A 19,575-nucleotide genomic window follows, 5' to 3' on the forward strand; every position below is an offset into this window, starting at 1 on the left:
CTGTCCCTACATGCACGGCAGTGATGTTTTAATCAATCTTTAAACCTTCTACTCATACCTAGGATGTGCATCATATCAACACAATTTCTTAGAGGCCATTTACAGCACGAGGGGAGTAGGGAACAATGGGGAAATGTTTTTTCAGTTTGATTGTTTAGAAACACTAAAAGGCAAAATGTTACATTTTTACAGAGAGGACATGATGTTTAGTTAAATATTTTGTCAGACATTGTTAGATATATTAGAAATATATTGTTTTTAAATGTAGGAACACTTTTTATAAAGCCATACTGTGATGGCACGCATGCCGACAGGACTACAAACTGAGTCTGGTTATTGTGTGCATTTAAATGTAGTAGCCTCATTTATTGGGAACAAGGGGTACTACGTGATTTAATGAGTCTAAAAACTTAAATCTATGGAAATCAAATGTTGTAGCTTTAGAGTCAGAGTAGCTTCAGAACTCAACACATATAGGAGATTTTGGATCACATTCAGTCCCTCTGACATGTTGTGTTCATTTCATGTAAAGGGCATATGTTGTTTTCAAAATTATGTGAAGTCATGAAATAACAGCTTCCACACACAAACAATGCATTATACTTTATGTCTAAAATGAAACCATATATATTCAGTCGTAGGTAGCCACGTATAGGGTGTAGAGCCATTGAGAGCCATTTGAAATTTAGCTTATGAGTTTTAAACAGTGAGTGAATTTGTTTATGGCTGAAGTGCTTTGAGTCTGAAGTATCATTACCAAGCAAAACACACTGCTAGTGCCAACAATAGTGGTAATATCATTAATGTTTGCACAGGAACCGCAGCGTACACAAGCTGTATGAGTGCAAGTATGAGAGGTGACAATTGTGGAGGAATTGGACTGATTGACTGTGTCCTTAATATTCCTGATATATACTGTCATTAATTGGAACATGTACAACCTTTTGCTCCCACTAGAGGTTAAAGATGCAGTTTAAAAACTCAAATGATTCTGTAAAAATCACATCAATCATTTTTTATTTTAAATATGTATTTACACAACAAAAATAATGTTATTTAATTTTGGACAGTAATAAATACATTCTGTTAAAGCTTATGTTGTCCACTTATACAGCTACAGTTGCAATCGAAATTGTTCAACCCCCAAATTAGGTTTATTAGCAACGTTTAAAGACTTTCCGTTGTTTGCAATTAACCGAGAACAATTTAAATAGTTCAACAAATAAAACACAAAATGTGCCTAAAGAATGGCCTAAAATTCTTCAGGAACAATACCAGAACTGGTGTCTAGCTATGCAGCAAAAGGGTGCTGTATTAAGTACAAAAAATTCTTGTCATGAAAGGGTTGAATAATACTGAGACTGCAGTAATCATTAAACGTGGCATTTTGTATTCAATTTGAAGAGACCACTTGTTATATTAGTTGAGCGATTTAAATCGTTCTTCTTTGATTGGTTTATTGCAAAGAGCTGAAAATCCGTCAGTTTTGATAATTACCGTAATTTGCAGTAGGGGGTTGAATAATTTCGATTGCAACTGTGTAACAATCTCTTTAGGTTCAACTTTGTGCAAATATAATAATCAAGATGAACTACACAAAATATTGTGATTACTTACAATTAAATATATATATAAAAAAATAATACGTTAACCTATGATTATATTAACCTACATACTTAGCCTATCCTTAACCTATCCTATATGCTTAATATTTTGAACAGTCCACAATATGACTTTCACTGCGTTGCAGAGACAATACTGTGATGTGGCTCTTACTCATTACGCTCCTTCTGATTTAATTACTGATATGTCAGAATTTCACCAAAGCTCAAAGGAACAAAAGCTCTGCCCCGACCAGCTCTATACAGAGGATGCCTTCCAATTAATTCTTATCTAGCTCAATTTCCGGGTGTCATTTCTAATCAAATGTGAACAGCTTAGTGGTTCAACAAAGGGTAAACACTGAAGACTCCAAAGCTTCTCTCATAACTTCCTTTTGTCTTTGACATCTACATATGTGACCAATCACCAGAGCCTGGCATTATAGCCACTTGACACGTGAGTGGCATGGTTTTAGTTTGAAAGGGAGAAGAGACAAATGACTAATTTTAATATTATATATGGGATTTGATGTCAGACGTAATTGTAAACAGGCAGCAAGTGGTCCATTAACCCTCCTTTCTCTGGTGGCCACTCTTTTCTGTGTTACTGGAGCAGAACAATAGAACATTAGACAAGGAGCTGTCCTCACTCATTGTCAATTACTTGTGCGAAGTTCGGCAGCCAGCATCTGATCTTGAGCCAATGTTATTTATAAGCAGTGCAGCCTGAGCCAAACAAATCGACCTGCCAGGAAAGCTCAAATGGCTCACCCACGATTCCCTGCATGATGCTTGGCTCACAGACTGGCACACCATTGGCAGTGGGCATCAGATAGATTGTATGCCAGATGTATGATGCTCTTTTGTCCTGGAGGTGCCCATGATGGCTTTCAGAAACATATTTACCCTCTATAAAATGAGGTTTTGACTTCTATAGGCAGTAAATATAGAAGAGTTGATATTGTTGTAGCTAACATAAAAGAAATACAGTAGTATATGAAATGAAGCTATTTTTAAAACTTTAGTTTGTACAGTGGTACATTTCTTAAAAAACATTCCATTCTTAAAATAAAGAAATATGCATAAGTGTAAAAAGTTAAGAGTTAGTTATTGAAAATAAAATTGTATGGATCTAGTAAATTCAATGCAGTATTTTTTCAGTACTGATAAACTTAATGGCATCAGGAATGTTGAGGGAATTTGTTACTGGAGAGACTCTGGCGTGACAGTTATCTTTTATACCTGAATCTTTCTACAGTGACTACCGCTATGTGGCTGCAGCACTGGCCGTTATGAGGAACGTCACCCAGCAGATAAATGAGCGCAAGAGAAGACTGGAGAACATAGACAAGATCGCACAGTGGCAGGCGTCTGTGCTGGACTGGGAGGTCAGTTTGGTAAAACCACTGAAATCGTGAAAATTACACCAATTCTTGGAAGTTGAATTTATCTGAATGTTTCTGAAAGTTTATGTTAGTGGTGAGATATAGGAATTAGTTTGTTTAAAACATATTCTGATGTGCTTATTATATGCACAAAGATTTTTTTTTTCAGCAGCACTACAGATCCATAATAGACCCCAGATGTGAAGGACCAAAAAACCCATACACTATACATATATATATATATACAGTGGGGAAAAAAATATTTAGTCAGTCACCAATTGTGCAAGTTCTCCCAAAGAAATGAGAGAGGCCTGTAATTGAAATCATAGGTAGACCTCAACTATAAGAGACAAAATGAGAAATAAAATTCTGAAAATCACATTGTCTGATTTTTAAAGAATTTATTTGCAAATAATGGTGGGAAATAAGTATTTGGTCACCTACAAACAAGCAAGATTTCTGGCTGTCACAGACCTGTAACTTCTTCTTTAAGAGGCTTCTCTGTCCTCCACACATTACCTATTTTAATGGCACCTATTTGAACTCGTTAACAGTATAAAAGACACCTGCCCACAACCTCAAACAGTCACACTCCAAACTCCACTATGGTGAAGACCAAAGAGCTGTCGAAGGACACCAGAAACAAAATTGTAGACCTGCACCAGGCTGGGAAGACTGAATCTGCAATAGACAAGCAGCTTGGCATGAAGAAATCTACTGTGGGAGCAATAATCAGAAAATGGGAGACCTACAAGACCGCTGCTAATCTCCCTCGATCAGGGGCTCCATGCAAGATCTCAGCCCGCGGGGTCAAAATGATCACAAGAACGGTGAGCAAAAATCCCAGAACCACACGGGGGAACCTAGTGAATGACCTGCAGAAAGCTGGGACCAACGTTACAAAGGCTACTGTCAGTAACACACTACGCCGCCAGGGACTTTTGCAGTGCCAGACGTGTTCCCCTGCTTAAGCCAGTACATATCTGGGTACGTCTGAAGTTTGCTAGAGAGCATTTGGATGTTGCGGAAGAGTATTGGGAGAATGTCTTATGGTCAGATGAAACCAAAGTAGAACTGTTTGGTGCAAACACAACTCGTTGTGTTTGGAGGAGAGTGAATCCTGAGTTGCATCCAAAGAACACCATACCAACTGTGAAGCATGGGGGTGGCAACATCATGCTTTGGGGCTGTTTCTCTGCAAAGGGACTAGGACCACTGGTCCGTGTACAAGAAAGAATAAATGGGGCCATGTATTATGAGATTTTGAGTGCAAACCTCCTTCCATCAGCAAGGGCATTGAAGATGAAACGTGGCTGGGTCTTTCAGCATGACAATGATCCCAAGCACACTGCCAGGGCAACAAAGGAGTGGCTTCGTAAGAAGCATTTCAAGGTCCTGGAGTGGCCTAGCCAGTCTCCAGATCTCAACCCCAAAGAAAACCTTTGGAGGGAGTTGAAAGTCTGTCTTGCCTGCCGACAGCCCCAAAACATCACTGCTCTAGAGGAGATCTGCATGGAGGAATGGGCCAACATACCAGCAATGGTGTGTGCCAACCTTGTGAAAACTTACAGAAAACATTTGACCTCTGTCATTGCCCACAAAGGATATATAACAAAATATTGAGATGAACTTTTGTCATTGACCAAATACTTATTTTCCACCATTATTTGCAAATAAATTCTTTAAAAATCAGACAATGTGATTTTCAGATTTTTTTTTTCTCATTTTGTCTCTCATAGTTGAGGTCTACCTATGATGTCAATTATAGGCCTCTCTCATTTTTTTTAAGTGGGAGAACTTGCACAATTGGTGACTGACTAAATACTTTTTTTCCCCACTGTATGTATATATATATATATATATATATATATATATATATGAAATTGTAATTTTGTGTGAAGAATCAACAACAAGTGGGACACAATCGTGACGTGGAATGGAATTTATTGGATATTTTAAACCTTTTTTTAGAAATAAAAAACGGAAAAGTGGGGCGTGCAATATTATTCAGCCCCTTTACTTTCAGTGCAGAAAACTCACTCCAGAAGTTCAGTGAGGATCTCTGAATGATCCAATGTTGACCTAAATGACTGATGATGATAAATAGAATCCACCTGTGTGTAATCATGTCTCTGTATAAATGCACCTGCTCTGTGATAGTCTTAGAGTTCTGTTTAAAGCGCAGAGAGCATCATGAAGACCAAGGAACACACCAGGCAGGTCCGAGATACTGTTGTTTGGAAGTTTACAGCTGGATTTGGATACAAAAAGATTTCCCAAGCTTTAAACATCTCAAGGAGCACTGTGCAAGCGATCATATTGAAATGGAAGGAGTATCAGACCACTGCAAATCTACCAAGACAAGTCCCTCTAAACTTTCAGCTCAAACAAGGAGAAGACTAATCAGAGATGCAGCCAAGAGGCCCATAATCACTCTGTATGAACTGCAGAGATCTATAGCTGAGGTGGGAGACTCTGTCCATAGGACAACAATCAGTCGTACACTGCACAAATCTGGCCTTTATGGAAGAGTGGCAAGAAGAAAGCCATTTCTCAAAGATATCCATAAAAAGTCTCGTTTAAAGTTTGCCACAAGCCACCTGGGAGACACACCAAACATGTGGAAGAAGGTGCTCTGGTCAGATGAAACCAAAATCTAACTTTTTGGCCACAATGCAAAACATTATGTTTGGCGTAAAAGCAACACAGCTCATCACCCTGAACACACCATCCCCACTGTCAAACATGGTGGTGGCAGCATCATGGTTTGGGCCTGCTTTTCTTCCGCAGGGACAGGGAAGATGGTTAAAATTGATGGAGCCAAATACAGAACCATTCTGGAAGAAAAGTCTGCAAAAGACCTGAGACTGGAACGGAGATTTATCTTCCGACAAGACAATGATCCAAAACATAAAGCAAAATCTACAATGGAATGGTTCACAAATAAACGTATCCAGGTGTTAGAATGGCCAAGTCAAAGTCCAGACCTGAATCCAATCGAGAGTCTGTGGAAAGAGCTGAAAACTGCTGTTCACAAACGCTCTCCATCCAACCTCACTGAACTCGAGCTGTTTTGCAAGGAAGTGCAAAACTGATAGAGACATACCCCAAGCGACTTGCAGCTGTAATCGCAGCAAAAGGTGGTGCTACAAAGTATTAACGCAAGGGGGCCGAATAATATTGCACGCCCCACTTTTCAGTTTTTTATTTCTAAAAAAAGTTTAAAATATCCAATAAATTTAGTTCCACTTCACGATTGTGTCCCACTTGTTGTTGATTCTTCACAAAAATTACAATTTCATATCTTATATATATATATACCTTTAATGATATTGATTGAATTAACAGTAAAATTCAAATTTTCTTAAAAAAATTTAAAAGAAAATTGTTTTAAATGAATGGCTGCATTTCACTATGAAATTGTTGTGGCCTCACATCATATAGGGCTCCTATCCATCTTTTGCAAATAAGTTGATTTCTTATGCACTAGGCCATGAGAAGATGAATTTAAATCATCTGTCAGTCTAGCCAGATGTCTCACACCTGTATGGATGGGTAGTCTATTTTTGCCCCTAGACTCCGACTAGTCATGAGAATGCATCATCAGTGTCAGTGTAATAATTGAATTCCCCTCTCATGGCAGAGTGGTCCAGGCAGAACCAAGCGAGGCAGCCCTCGTGTCTAAAGAGCTTGTCACACCTTTCAGATCTAATCTTATTACCTCTTAGTGGACTGAAGGCCTGCCATCAGTGGCTGTCTAGGACATGCCAAACACTGGAGAGAGAGTCACCAGTCCATCCCCACCAGCTCTGTCATTACCACTGCCAGCTGTTATGCTGAATATTTTAATATACCTGGTGATAGTGTGTGTTTCTTTCTTTTCTTCCTTTTGGGTTTGTCTTTCTTTATTTATTATTTTTTCTTTTCCATGTTTTTCCTTTTCAGAGCTCAGGCAAACTGACTAATTTCTTAGTTGGACATGCAAAGCTGGCAATTTGGAAGTCGTTCAGGTTGATGTCTAAAGGACAGGGCACAGACATTGTTTTCCAGGCTTTAGTGGAGTCTCTTATAATCTGTTGAATACAGGCATGTTACGTTTTCACTGGTGAAATATGAATATGTTTATGTTATTATTATTATTATTATTATTAGTAGTAGTAGTAGTAGTAGTAGTATTAACAACAACAATAATAATAATAATTATTATTATTATTGTTGTTATTATTATAATAATATATAATAAGTATTTCTTCTTTTTTTCTTACTGTATTTCTTTCCTTCTTTCTTTTTTCTTTCTTTCTTTCTTTATGTCTTTCTTTGTCCTTATCTGTCTCTTTCTTTCTTTATGTCTTTCTTTTTTACTTCTGCAGGGCAGGGCATATTTTAGTCACCATTTTAGCAAAAGCTAAAAACCAAGAGCCACACGTCAGAGAATCCAATTTAAATAGACTAAAAACATTTTTTGGTCTGAAATGTCTTTTATTCATGCAGGGTGACGACATTCTGGATAGAAGCTCAGAACTGATCTACACAGGGGAACTATCTTGGATATACCAGCCTTATGGAAGGAGTCAACAGCGAGTATTCTTCCTTTTTGACCACCAGCTGGTTTTGTGTAAAAAGGTAAATTTTTCTGATTGTTGCCTATTTTCAAATATATAACACATATCTATTATTCTTATAATGTGGTGTTTTGCAGGCACTGTTTCAAAGTTAAACACTGGTAAAAGTCTCATTCAATTTTGGGTAAAATTTTCCCACACAAGTCTTTTTAACATTTACCAAATTAAATGAAATCAAATTTATTTGTATAGCGCTTTTTACAACTAGTGTTGTCACAAAGAAGCTTCACACAATCAGTAATTAGTATAAAGACAAGAAATCAACAACACAAGAAGACATGAAAAACCTAAGAGCAGGCCAAAGGTGACAGCAGCAAGGAAAAACTCCCTCAAAGCTGGAGTAAGAAACCTTGGGAGGAACCAAGACCTAGTCTAACATTGAGTCTGATATTTCTAACTGCTTTTGGACCTAAAAGGAGAACCTCTGTTTTGTTACTGTGAAGAAGAAGGCAGTTATGTGACATCCAGATTTGTACATCCTTTACACACGACTTAATCTAAATTTCTGCTATAATAATTGAATAATTGTGGTTCTAAAATAGATTCCTCACTTTTGTATCATTTGAAGATAAATCTTTTATCTTTACGAACGTTTGGTTAGATATGACTTGAACAATGATAGGACTGTTCCTGTGATTCCAACCATGTTTTTTAACCTTTCTAGGAGAATAGTGTTGTATAGGTAATTGGGTCGAGTGTACAGATTGTACAGTTTGCTTTTTTTTTTTTTTTTTTGGTTCTGGCCGTGGAATTGAGTAGAAGGCTTCCAGCTTTTGTTCTACAACTAAGTTATGCTAAGTTATCAGCATGCTTGATTTAATAAAGATGGTTGCTGTTTGGTTTGTTTGATGGTTTGCAATTGTCCACATTAGTGTCACTGTCATTCTTTTGATTTTGCAATACACTGAAGACATATTTGATTGCATATCCCCTACTCACAGTAACTGCCTCTAGCCAGTGATCCACTGGCATCAACAAGCTGCTGCATACTTCTATTGTGCTTTTTCAGGCTTATACAGTGGCTTATTCCCCCTTCAATCTTCACTCCAGGAGGTGAAAAGCATGCACTAGTCTAAAACGTGTGTCTACCTTTGTCCTCTGATTAAGTCCTTTTTTTGGCTCATTGGCTTGCTGCATGAAGAAGTTTCTGCTTAGATTTGACACCTTTCTGTAGACATCACTTTTATAGAGGCTTTCCTGGGTCTCATCAGTCCATTAAACCTTTCAGAACATTTATGGGTCTTATTTGCACATTTCGTCATATTGCTCATGAGTAGTTTACTTAGTCTTCTTCAAAAGGTGTATTGTGCTACCTTTACCCCTTTACCTTTACTATCACTGTAACTAAGAAGGACCTGGATTTTCCCAGAATTTGTAAATCTGTTAATACTCTGAGCACTTTAATTACACAATACCATACCTGCAAAATCAGATGCTGAAGCTTAATGAGTGGAAGCTTCCATTAGCTCGCCCTGATTAGAAGCATGAATTGATCTCTGGCCAGAAATATGGTTCACCACACGGATCTGCGTTTTCACAAATAGCCTTTTGTAATCCTCCCATCATCTTCAGAGGATGACTATCTTTCCATCAGGGAGAACATGGCCCACTTTAATATTAACACCAACTGCTGTTTACTTGGAAGTGTCTTCCGGACATGCTTAATTATGTAGCAGAAGGCTTTGTTCTGTGTTTTTTATTAGGACAGGCAGCCTAATATGTGTAATGACAGTCTCCTGGGCATGGTGGAAACGCATGTGCTGTTCTTGCCTTTTCTGCTAATCAGTGGCTTATAAGCAATGTTGTCTTTAGCCCTGTGGACATATGCATTCATTTTTACACAGTGCTCAACATAGTGTTCCTCTGTAACTGTAAATGTTCATAATATGTTTTAATATGAAAAATATCTCCTAAGCATTAGTGGTGAAACAAATATTTCAGTTCAGGCTGTTAATGTCGAGAATACACCTCTATGGCAAAGCTGATTTCTGTGAGAGTCCTCTATATGAGTATTTCAACACATATTAGGATATAGTCTTTGCATGTGGTAGTCTTTCAGTAGGAGAGCTCAAGCATAGAGTTGCCACTGCTGTGTTCTGCTTTATCAACTGGTTAGATTATTGTTTGTATTTGCGGTTAGTGACATATTTAGGATGCGTAGTTGAAGGCTTAGAGAGAGGCTTTTTTTTCTCAGAAAATCAGTAACACAGCCCTCTGTCCAGCATGTGAAGTTTTAACCAATGGCAGAGTGTTTTTTTTAGCTAGTTTTTAGCTAGATTCCACTAGGAAAAATTCCTGTTAAGTGTGCAAAGATTTGACCAAAATAATAAAATCAGAGTAGTACTCCTATACATGCACTAATATGATAAGCATGATTATTCTAGTAAATAAAATATGTTGTTTTATTGTGGTAAGGAATATCATCCATGTGCATGTTCCTAAGACATAAATTTGCATAAATCCATGCTCATTACTTTCTGTTACTTCTAAAGTGTCTGTGACAGAAAAGGCTATATGGAAAGATGAAAAAATCTGTGAAGGAACAGAGTCATATGTTTGAGGGTGTAATACACACAATTCAAGACAGCTCATTATACTATACTCAATATTCTCATGATATTTTGACCAAATTTGAAAGGATATTTGGCTTGCGACATAATCATGCTGTAGTGCTCTTTTTTCATTATTACTGGTTGTTTGCAAACCTTTGATTTTGCAATATTTCGATGATGTTAATGGCCAGCCTTTAATTTTAAATTATTTTGCTCAGATTTTAGAACTGAAGCAACTTTTGTTGTATGTCATTGAACTGTAAAAATGTGGATAATTCATTGATTTTCACCCTGTGTCATGGGTTTTAATTTTATAGCCAGAATGATTAGTTGTTGACTCACAGTCAAGATATGTGAGTAAATACAGTCTTTTAATATTCAACTCAGACTATCAAGTAAGAAAATAAGCCTGGCCTGTGACAAGTGAAATGACAAGAGAGCTAATAATTGCTTTTTTACACTATCTATAAGAAAGTGTTCCAGTCAGAATGAGAAGAAAATATCAAGTATACTCTATTATACCAGAATAACAGAGGCAACACAACATTTTCCACCAGCCCGTCAACATCAAAGATTGCCTCAGCTGGCAAAAGAAATGCTTCTTCCAAATGTATCTCCCCTGTGGGACTGGTGCTAGTGGACTGTATCAGAAATGGGCACCTGTGACAGATACCTAAAGCAAGAGCTGTCAGAAAAGAAGAGAAAAAGGTGAATGTTTATACTAATGTAGGGCTAAATTCTCTTTTCAGGTCTTAACTTTAACCATAATAAAAAATGGTTCATATCAGTTTACCAAACCTACTAAATCAATTAAAAACATGCAAATATTACCACCTAATAATTTGTTGATATCACAAATGCTGCCACAACAGCTCAAGACCTCTAAAGCTCACTCTTCAAGACCTCTAAAGGTTCTCTGTGATATCTGACACCAAGACGTTAGCATCAGTTGCAAGTTCATAGTAGTAATCGTATTTCATTAGGTTTTAGCTAAATGGAAAATTGGCCTGTCAGAATTTTGTTGCCCATGGTACCTAGGGGTCTAAAACGTCAAAATAATCAATAACATGATTGGTTATGATGTTTTTGCTCATCTGTGTTTTATGAAAATATAATTGGTAATATAAATAATGTATGTTAATACATTTATTATTGTAATAATTAAGAATTACACTATGCCTGTTATTTCTACTGATAATGGCATCTTACACAAGTTAAATCTTAAACTAGTACAACACAGTTTTTAGTCCGGTTAAATCTGGATTGCATGTTAAATCTGAAAAACAGGTTGTTTTGGCACTATTATAGGCAACTGCAAAAGTAACAGACAAATTTTCAACCAATCAATGAACACAAGGAACACCCATTACTTACACCACTAGCCACTGCAATGTGAAATCCACCGAATCGAATGAAAAAAAAAAACAGTTTCACAAAAACCCATGCTCTGGAGAAGTCTTTAGCAAACACACTAGGTGTAAAACAGCAAAACAGCCAATGACTCCATTAAATACCCACGCTTTGGTGTTGAATTGTCTAGCTTGTTTATTCCAGTTTAGTAGACTGTGCCATGATTTAGTGAGTCTGTAAAGCTGCTGGGCTGAGCTGAAGCTAATGTGTTTGTCTTCTCCTCGTGCTTAGGACCTGATACGACGTGACATCCTTTACTACAAAGGCCGCATCGACATGGACAGGTATGAAGTGAGAGATGCAATCGATGGCCGGGATGATGACTTCAATGTCAGCGTCAAGAACGCTTTCAAACTTCATAACAAGGACACAGAGGAGATCCATATCTTCCTAGCCAAAAAGCTAGAAGAGAAGATTCGCTGGCTCAGGGCTTTTCATGAAGAGCGTAAGATGGTGCAAGAGGACGAAAAAATAGGTAAACATTTAAAAAGTCTTAAAATACAATTTTATATTAAAGGGAATCCCTGCTCATGATTATGATTTTTTTCTGTTTATTAAATAGGGTTCATATACAGGAAAAAAATATCCAAATAAATAAATAATTGAGTGGTAGGTTATTATACCAGAGTTTTCACTTCGGTACCAATACCAAGTGCTTGATATGAAAATAGATACTATATTACTCCAACAAAGATTAAGCCTTATTCTGTACCACTGCTTTTTAAGCAAAAATAATACATATAGGAAAATGAACTCCATGACTGAGCATAATCCCTGGAAACAGTGTTTATTGGTTTACACACAGAAAAAACATCACAGTTCAATTAACTTTATCTTGTACAACATTTTGTATCAATGTAAAACTGTTAAGTGTTAAATAAGTCAAATTAACAAGGACTTTCAGTATAGCTTAACATGCATTACACTTCATTTAAAACTAGAGCTGGGCAATATAATTATATTGTATCGTGTAGATTTTGTTTCAAAAAGTAGATTTTTTGTGATAGCTTTTATAAGCAAATTGAAAATATTGTTAGTTCTTAATAAACACTGATCAAATGCAAGTTTCATTACAAACAGTGTAATTAGACTGGTTTAATTGAATGAAGTTCCGCAGATGTTGAATAAAAAACACTGTATTCGGAACAGGAGAGGATCTGAATAGTAGTTTTTAAGTATCTGTTGCTACTAATGTATTTAGTCTGTGATTACATGTATTATGATAAATATTGTGTATCGTGAAAATCTTTTTAGCATATTGTCCCAGCCCTATTTAAAACACAAAATGAGTTATACATTATCTGTGACATATTTTCACATATGCTACAAAACTGTGTTTGGATAGATATGCTATTAAATGCATGTCTCTCTCCATGGTTGTACAAATAATGTTTATTTTGATTAGCTTATAGAATTGTAAGGTGGAGTATTGAATTGTTTATCAAATATAAATATGTAGAATGAAGTAAAGTGTCAATAATAATAATAATCAGTGTAAAATAAAGCCTCCTCTTTGTCTTCAAAGGATGGTCATTTCATTTGCATATATTTCTGCAGAGGTTATAAGGAAACATAATTACACTTTACATACATTTTACATTCTGAATATGGGCTTTACTCGTACATTCAACTATATGTTTTTGTTTCAGGCTTTGAAATTTCGGAATATCAAAAAAGGCAAGCAGCTATGACAGTGCGTAAAGTGACTAAACAGAAAGGTGAGGCACCAAAGCGATACCAGGTGAATTCAATTTTTTTCTACTCTTTAAGCCAACCCTGTCTTATCATTGCTGTTTTGGCTTCTTGTGAAGAAACTGACAGCTGTGAAGCCTTCAATATCTCTGTTCTTCTTTTGAATTCACTAAGCTGCAGAGGAAAACCACTTTGGCAAAAGCAAATAGGCAGACAAAAATCAGGGCCTTTTCCTTTGCACTAATACTTTAGCTTCTAGTTTGGTGCTGCCAACAATGCCAAAAAAGCACTGTTAAGGACAAATTACAGCAGCAGTCTTAGTGGTCTCATGCTAATTTAAGTATATATATATATACATTTTATCAGTTAAACATCAATGAAAAGACAGATTAATATGTGTGCATGCTTCTACATAATGCCTTCTAAAGAGCTATATAAACCAGTACCAGAGTTTTTTATAACCATGTAATTGCCATAAATTGCCATATGTGTTGTCTGTAAAGTAAAAAGAAAATGCATGGACATTGTGTTTTCCTTGAATGTTACTTAAAAGTATTTTGCATAATACTTTCTTGTCATACTTACACCTTGTTTTTGAAATCCATTGTACTTCACTGACAAACGGTGAAGTATTTTCTTGAATTTGCAGATTCATTTATAGATATCATCTTGAGAAAGAGGGCCATATTATATGGACATGGTATGAAAATGATAAAGGTATATTTATAAGCGTTCTATGTAGAGTTAAACTTTCCTCAAGATGCCATGGCAACTGCTGTGAAAATGGCTCTGTAGAAAAGTGGGCAATAGCAGCAATGCTATTGTTGATGCGGTCGTAAATGTATCCTTGGACTTGAGTGTCCGTGGAACTTAAGATGCATAGAGCACGTAATATAAAATAATTACAAAGCAATTCAGGTAAACAAGCAATTAAGCTCAAAGCTTGCTTTGATGCAGAAAGATTGCTGTGTTTTCTTTGTTCAAGGTGCCATGGCAACTTCTCAAGTTCTTAGCAACAAATATCAATTGTCAAAATTGATATTAGTTCTAGTTGTAGTATAGTGGAAATATGTAGATGTACTTTTAGCTTTGCATCAAAACCTAGTAAAGTTAGCTTCCTCAAGTTTGTAGCTCATGTATGTACTATTATATTATCTGAAGCATGAGTTGTCATAGTTGTACAATGGCTTTAATGGCTTTGGTTCTGTTAATAACACTTTTTCCATTCTTTCCCTTTTCCACCCTCCTTCTTTCCTCCATTTCTTTGCTGCTCAGGTGTGAGCCAAAACAGGTATGTGCCCCCTTCATCCCCGCCCCCCCAGGACCCCATAGCCCAAGGGCAGTACATACTCCCTGACGACTTGGCACAATCAGATCTATTTGAGATTCATCAACCTAGACGGAGCCAGTCTCCATTCTGGCAAAATTTTGGTAGGTTAGCATTGTTAAAAAAGTAGCCAAAATAATAGACATTCTCTCTGGATGGAGGCTGTTGTACTTCTGAGTACAACTGAGTATGTCACGTTGCGGACAGACAACAATGGACTTAGGACTTGTTCATCAGGACTGGAGAACATTTTAGCATCCAATGGCTGAATGACATCAATCATCAGTGTTTTTTTTATTTTATTTTACTTTTTTTTCAGTAAACGTTCTACCATGGTGAATGACACAATTGATATGGTATGTGTCATTTACCATGGCTTAATGTGTACTTTGGTATTGCACCATGAATGAAGGAGTAGTTCCTCCAAAGTGCTGAAGTTAACAGTAAATGGGCTGTTTAACATGATTTCATAATTCAAACATATTTTTTTGTGTAGTACAACAGAAGGAGTACCATGCTAAAAATTGAAATTGAAATATGAAGCATGTTTGACAAATTCAGGGTCTGAATATGCTCTATGGTAAGCTATGAAAGTCGTGAGCACAGAATGGTTGCTATGTACATGGATTTTTTTGGGGGGGGGTCTTAGGCACCATATCTCAGTTAGGGGATGATCAAAGGATTCAGTCATGAAATATTTCCTCTGTACTGTCTGATCTCTAAGCAGGTTAAGGTTTTGTGTTTGTTTTTTGTTTTGTTTTTTTATTCAAATGAATGCACAAGTTCTAATGTTTTAAAGTGAACCATGTAGGTTGGGTCTGGGGAAAATCAGCTTATCATGAAAAAAGCCAAATCTTCCTGACAGGGTATTCATTTATTCTTGGTGATGGAGACTATCTGTTCTGAATTTATAGTTTACCAAACGGTTCCTTCTCAGAATATTGTAGTTTGTGCCAAAGTCATGTTAAGCATATACTGTAGATTTGTTCTGCATCCAAATGACCAATTCCCGATCTTATTTGAAGCACTTTACTCAGTGTTCAGTTATAATGTCTTGGTAGCACTGTCAGGCATACATACAGACATCCAAGGATAGCTCGGTTATACTTTTTGATAGTTGCCTAGTTCTGTCTTTGATATTAGACAATGAGTGTTAAACTCATTATGGTGGAACATTTTTAGAAAATGGTTCAGAATTTAATATAGAGGAGAATGCATTCATCAGTACAGCTTGACAATATGCTTTGTGCTGTAAAGTAAAACAAACACTGAAGTTTTTTTTTTATGTCCATTGAAGTCTTGTTTAAAAGTGTATTACTGACATTTTGTCAACTAGGTTTATTTTTGTTTGTATTGTATCACGACACTCTAATAAGCACAGCCAAATCATTCATACAATTTGTATTTAAGAGTTTTTTTTATTGTTTGTCTAATAGCTGCACTAAATTATATTTATCACTTTTATTGATAACATAAATATTAATAAAATTGCAGTTTCATGTACATACTTAGAAAAAATATGTAATACCTGTGAATCAGATCTGGTTGCAATATCAACTAGAAACTCATGTTTAAATGTTTAAGAAAGTTCCATTTTTGCCAAGAATATTTTGTGACTTTTGATGACGACCATGGACTGAATCTGCCTGCTAATGTGGTTTAATGGATAGCCTAAAAAGCCAAAGGAAGGACAGAAATCCCTTGCATATTTGAAAAACCTACACTTGATGACTTGTTGGTGAAAAGAAATGAACTGCGTTTTACACAGCACAAACAACATGTAATCTCTTGGAGGTGACATATGCCATTTTGTATAATATGGAGTTTCGAAAATAGATACCCATAAATAAATGTGATGAACTGAAAATCTCAAAATATATAACCCTTTGATGTTAAACAATAATGCACACATTTGTTTGTCTTCATTGTTTAGTATTAATAACTAAACTGACATGGGGTGGCTTGTGTGCTGTGCTCTGATTTATAAAGCAAAGACTGCGAAACAATCACTTTTTGGTCTTTAGTATTAATTCCTAAAGCAATAGTTCTGGGGTTTTCAGCCTCACTGTCTGCTGCATCTGCAGTGTTTGGTTGATTTCCACTGATAGTGTTTTCTATTTTTCTGTAAATGAACAGAAAATGTAAAGACTTGAAAGATTCTTGTAACTGAGGTCAGTGGGCAGGGAAGCACAGGGAAATTAGTGTATGTAATATCAGACCATTTACTACAAACTAGAGACTGGCATTTTGGTAAATTTAATTTGACATTTGAATTTATAAATATTGTAATAAATCCCTAAACCACCAGGCCTAAAAATATAATAGGTGACATAGCTTTAAATTTACACAAGAAAGACTAAAGTCAGTCTAAACAATTTTAAAGTAAAAACATTACAGACATCTTAGCTCATGTTGCTAATGTAGACACATAACATTTATTAAATGATGTTAATGATGTTATATCATTATTATTAATGATATTATATTATATTATATAAAATCTATACGAATATGGTGTCAAATGGGCTAGCTGCTTGTGTATTGCTGCTTTTCTGCAATGCTCCCTGTGTGCTATATTTGTACCAGAAATCCATGTGTATGGGCAGCATGGCACTTCTCTTTCATTGTGAGGTTTAATTGTGCGTTAGCCGGCTGCAGTAGCCTTTCAGTACTTCCTTCCTAGAACCAAACCAGGTGGAAAGAAACTCTTACCAAAACAGAAGATGTAGGCTCTACACTGCCGTCTGGTGGACTTTAGAGTTTACACACATACATCTCTTGTGGTCCTTCAAAACAAGAACATATGGTTGAGAAAAGCTAATTTATTAAAATGTACCTAATTTAATTTTCACTTTTTTAAAACTTTTATGGTTGCTGAAATACTCAAAGATTGTGACTCAGCCCTACAACAGATGCAGCACAAAATAGAGATGGAGGCTAAAAACACTATATTCTTTTAATTACATTTCCCATGGTATTGCATAGGGTAAAAGACAAGCTCAGGTCAAGCTCAGAATGTGTTTACATTTTCAGTGCATAAAACCCAGATGTTGTTGAATAGTGCCTTGCAGCGTTTGATTAGTGCATAACAATTCAGTTGATGAAGCCTACATCCATTGACAATGTGATTCCATTATTGCCGCATCCGCTGGAATGTACACAGCAGTGTAATGTCACGTTCATAGCGAAGTGTAGAATAATACAATTCATGACTGTTAAGTTTAGCTTCAGCTAAATTTACATGCAGCAACGTGTCAGTGTCTTCTGGACTTATTAAGCATAATCTCTGTCTGCTGCATCTGTAACATGAGATCCTCAGACAACAACTTATTTGTATTTAGAAGTGACACGTTGATTTAAAACATGCTATCAGGCATGGGGCTCAAGACCTCAAAAGGACACGCTGTACACATTTCATCATTGCATTTCTGGACAAGCTTTGAGTAACAGAACTGTCATTAAAAGTGAAAGAAGCAATAGCAAGTAATATCAGATTATACACAAATATGGCTCGGGTTACACAGCAATACACAGCTATTAAATGCGTTGTCATGCCTGTTTCACCAAAGGTACACAGTGTGCTGGGCCTGGAGTAGTAACAGAGATGCTACTAGCAGGTTTACTGTTTTTGCTAAGTACATCAATATTATTGTCTGTGGGAATCAGCTATATACTACAAAAGCAGTCAATTGAGATCAGGCTTAGCTTTGGATATTCCTTTAATGAGGGTAGAGAGAAAATGCATTGGGCTGGACAGGTTTTAATAGTTTTCCTTCTTCCAATTTTATTATTATTTTTTTTTTGTCGAGTGTATTATTATAAGAGTGTATGATGAGTGTACCATTTTGCAAGAGCAGGAGTTTTTGTTTGTCAATTAATTAGTTGGAGTTTCAGTCGTGTTTTTGAATAATAAACATTCCTTCTTTAAACATGAAGCTATACCTTGTATGTAATGTAGATATTAAAAATGGTGAGATAATATGTGTACAGGAAAACTATAAGCAAGAGCTTAGTATTAAACACGTGCATGCAAATGGCACACATAAGATGCTGATTTCTGTTGCGTCCATCTTTGCAGACTTTGATTCTAACTGCCATTAAAAGAACTTGGTTAGTGAGGCAACAGCAGTGGAGTGACATAACATGCAGTGTCTTGAGTTCAGTTTATCTGTATATCTGTAAAACATCCATTTAGTCTTAATTTTTGTGTTAACGCTATGCCACTGATAACACTGGATCTACTGATGAACGCAATGCGCCATCATGTGTCCCCTTGCATATTATTAGAACACTTGCAAATTAGTAGGAAAACAAGTTACTTCAGTTTGCACTGTGATAACAGCAGACAGAGTGTGCCACGTTCCTTGAGAAAAGCAAAACAAATAATTTACCAGGTTTCGTTGGTCCCTCTTAAAGCAAAATTGCTGCATTCAGTTTGATCTCATCATTAAAGTGTCAATTTACAGACTGCATCAATAGGCAGGTATTAGCATAGCTTTTCAGACTGATGCAGATTGTAAGGAGTGAATGGAGGTGAAAGCAGGGTCATGCTTCAAAGATGACAACCCATACAAAGCATGTGCTCTTTTTGTTACAAATACAAATACATTCTTTGCAGAGGTATTTTGTACCCGTTTACAAAATTAACACTTAAATGGTTTGTAGTTTATTAATGTTTGTTCAGTGTTTTGATTTGACTACACAATGCATTATACAGGGCTACTAGTGTAGCCCTACTATAGATACTGGTTTAATTGGTGACTGAACTGTAATGATGTTTACATGGAGAAGGTTGGGGTTATTCTACCAGGCTATAAAATGTGTAATACTTCCAAGTAGAAAGTGACACTGGATACAATAATAAAAAGTGATTAGCTCTGTCTTGCTAGTCTTTTGTTTATTTCATCATTAAATTACGACTCCACTCTTGTCTGCAACAGAAAAGCATTATGGAATTTGTGATATGGCACAAAGGAGGGATATATT

At 36.2% G+C, this 19,575-nt stretch overlaps 1 protein-coding gene across 12 annotated transcripts in view; it reads left to right on the forward strand.

Moving 5' to 3' along the window:
• Positions 1–18,643, forward strand: part of arhgef9b (Cdc42 guanine nucleotide exchange factor (GEF) 9b) — a 54,464-nt gene extending 35,821 nt beyond the window's left edge. For 4 of the 12 annotated variants that reach the window (XM_072664209.1, XM_072664211.1, XM_072664217.1 and 1 more), the window contains 4 exons: positions 2,860–2,989; positions 7,478–7,609; positions 11,802–12,045; positions 13,220–13,978. In XM_072664209.1, the coding sequence (XP_072520310.1) occupies positions 2,860–2,989; positions 7,478–7,609; positions 11,802–12,045; positions 13,220–13,506 (793 nt within the window). In that variant the 3' untranslated portion in view covers positions 13,507–13,978. Of the gene's footprint in view, positions 1–2,859; positions 2,990–7,477; positions 7,610–11,801; positions 12,046–13,219; positions 13,980–14,537 lie in introns of those variants that run through there. The other 8 variants (XM_072664210.1, XM_072664213.1, XM_072664219.1 and 5 more) reach the window with 6 other exon arrangements.
• Positions 18,644–19,575: the final 932 nt, after the last annotated feature.

Source organism: Salminus brasiliensis, chromosome 19, assembly GCF_030463535.1.
Source record: "Salminus brasiliensis chromosome 19, fSalBra1.hap2, whole genome shotgun sequence".
Classification (NCBI taxonomy): Eukaryota; Metazoa; Chordata; class Actinopteri; order Characiformes; family Bryconidae; genus Salminus; species Salminus brasiliensis.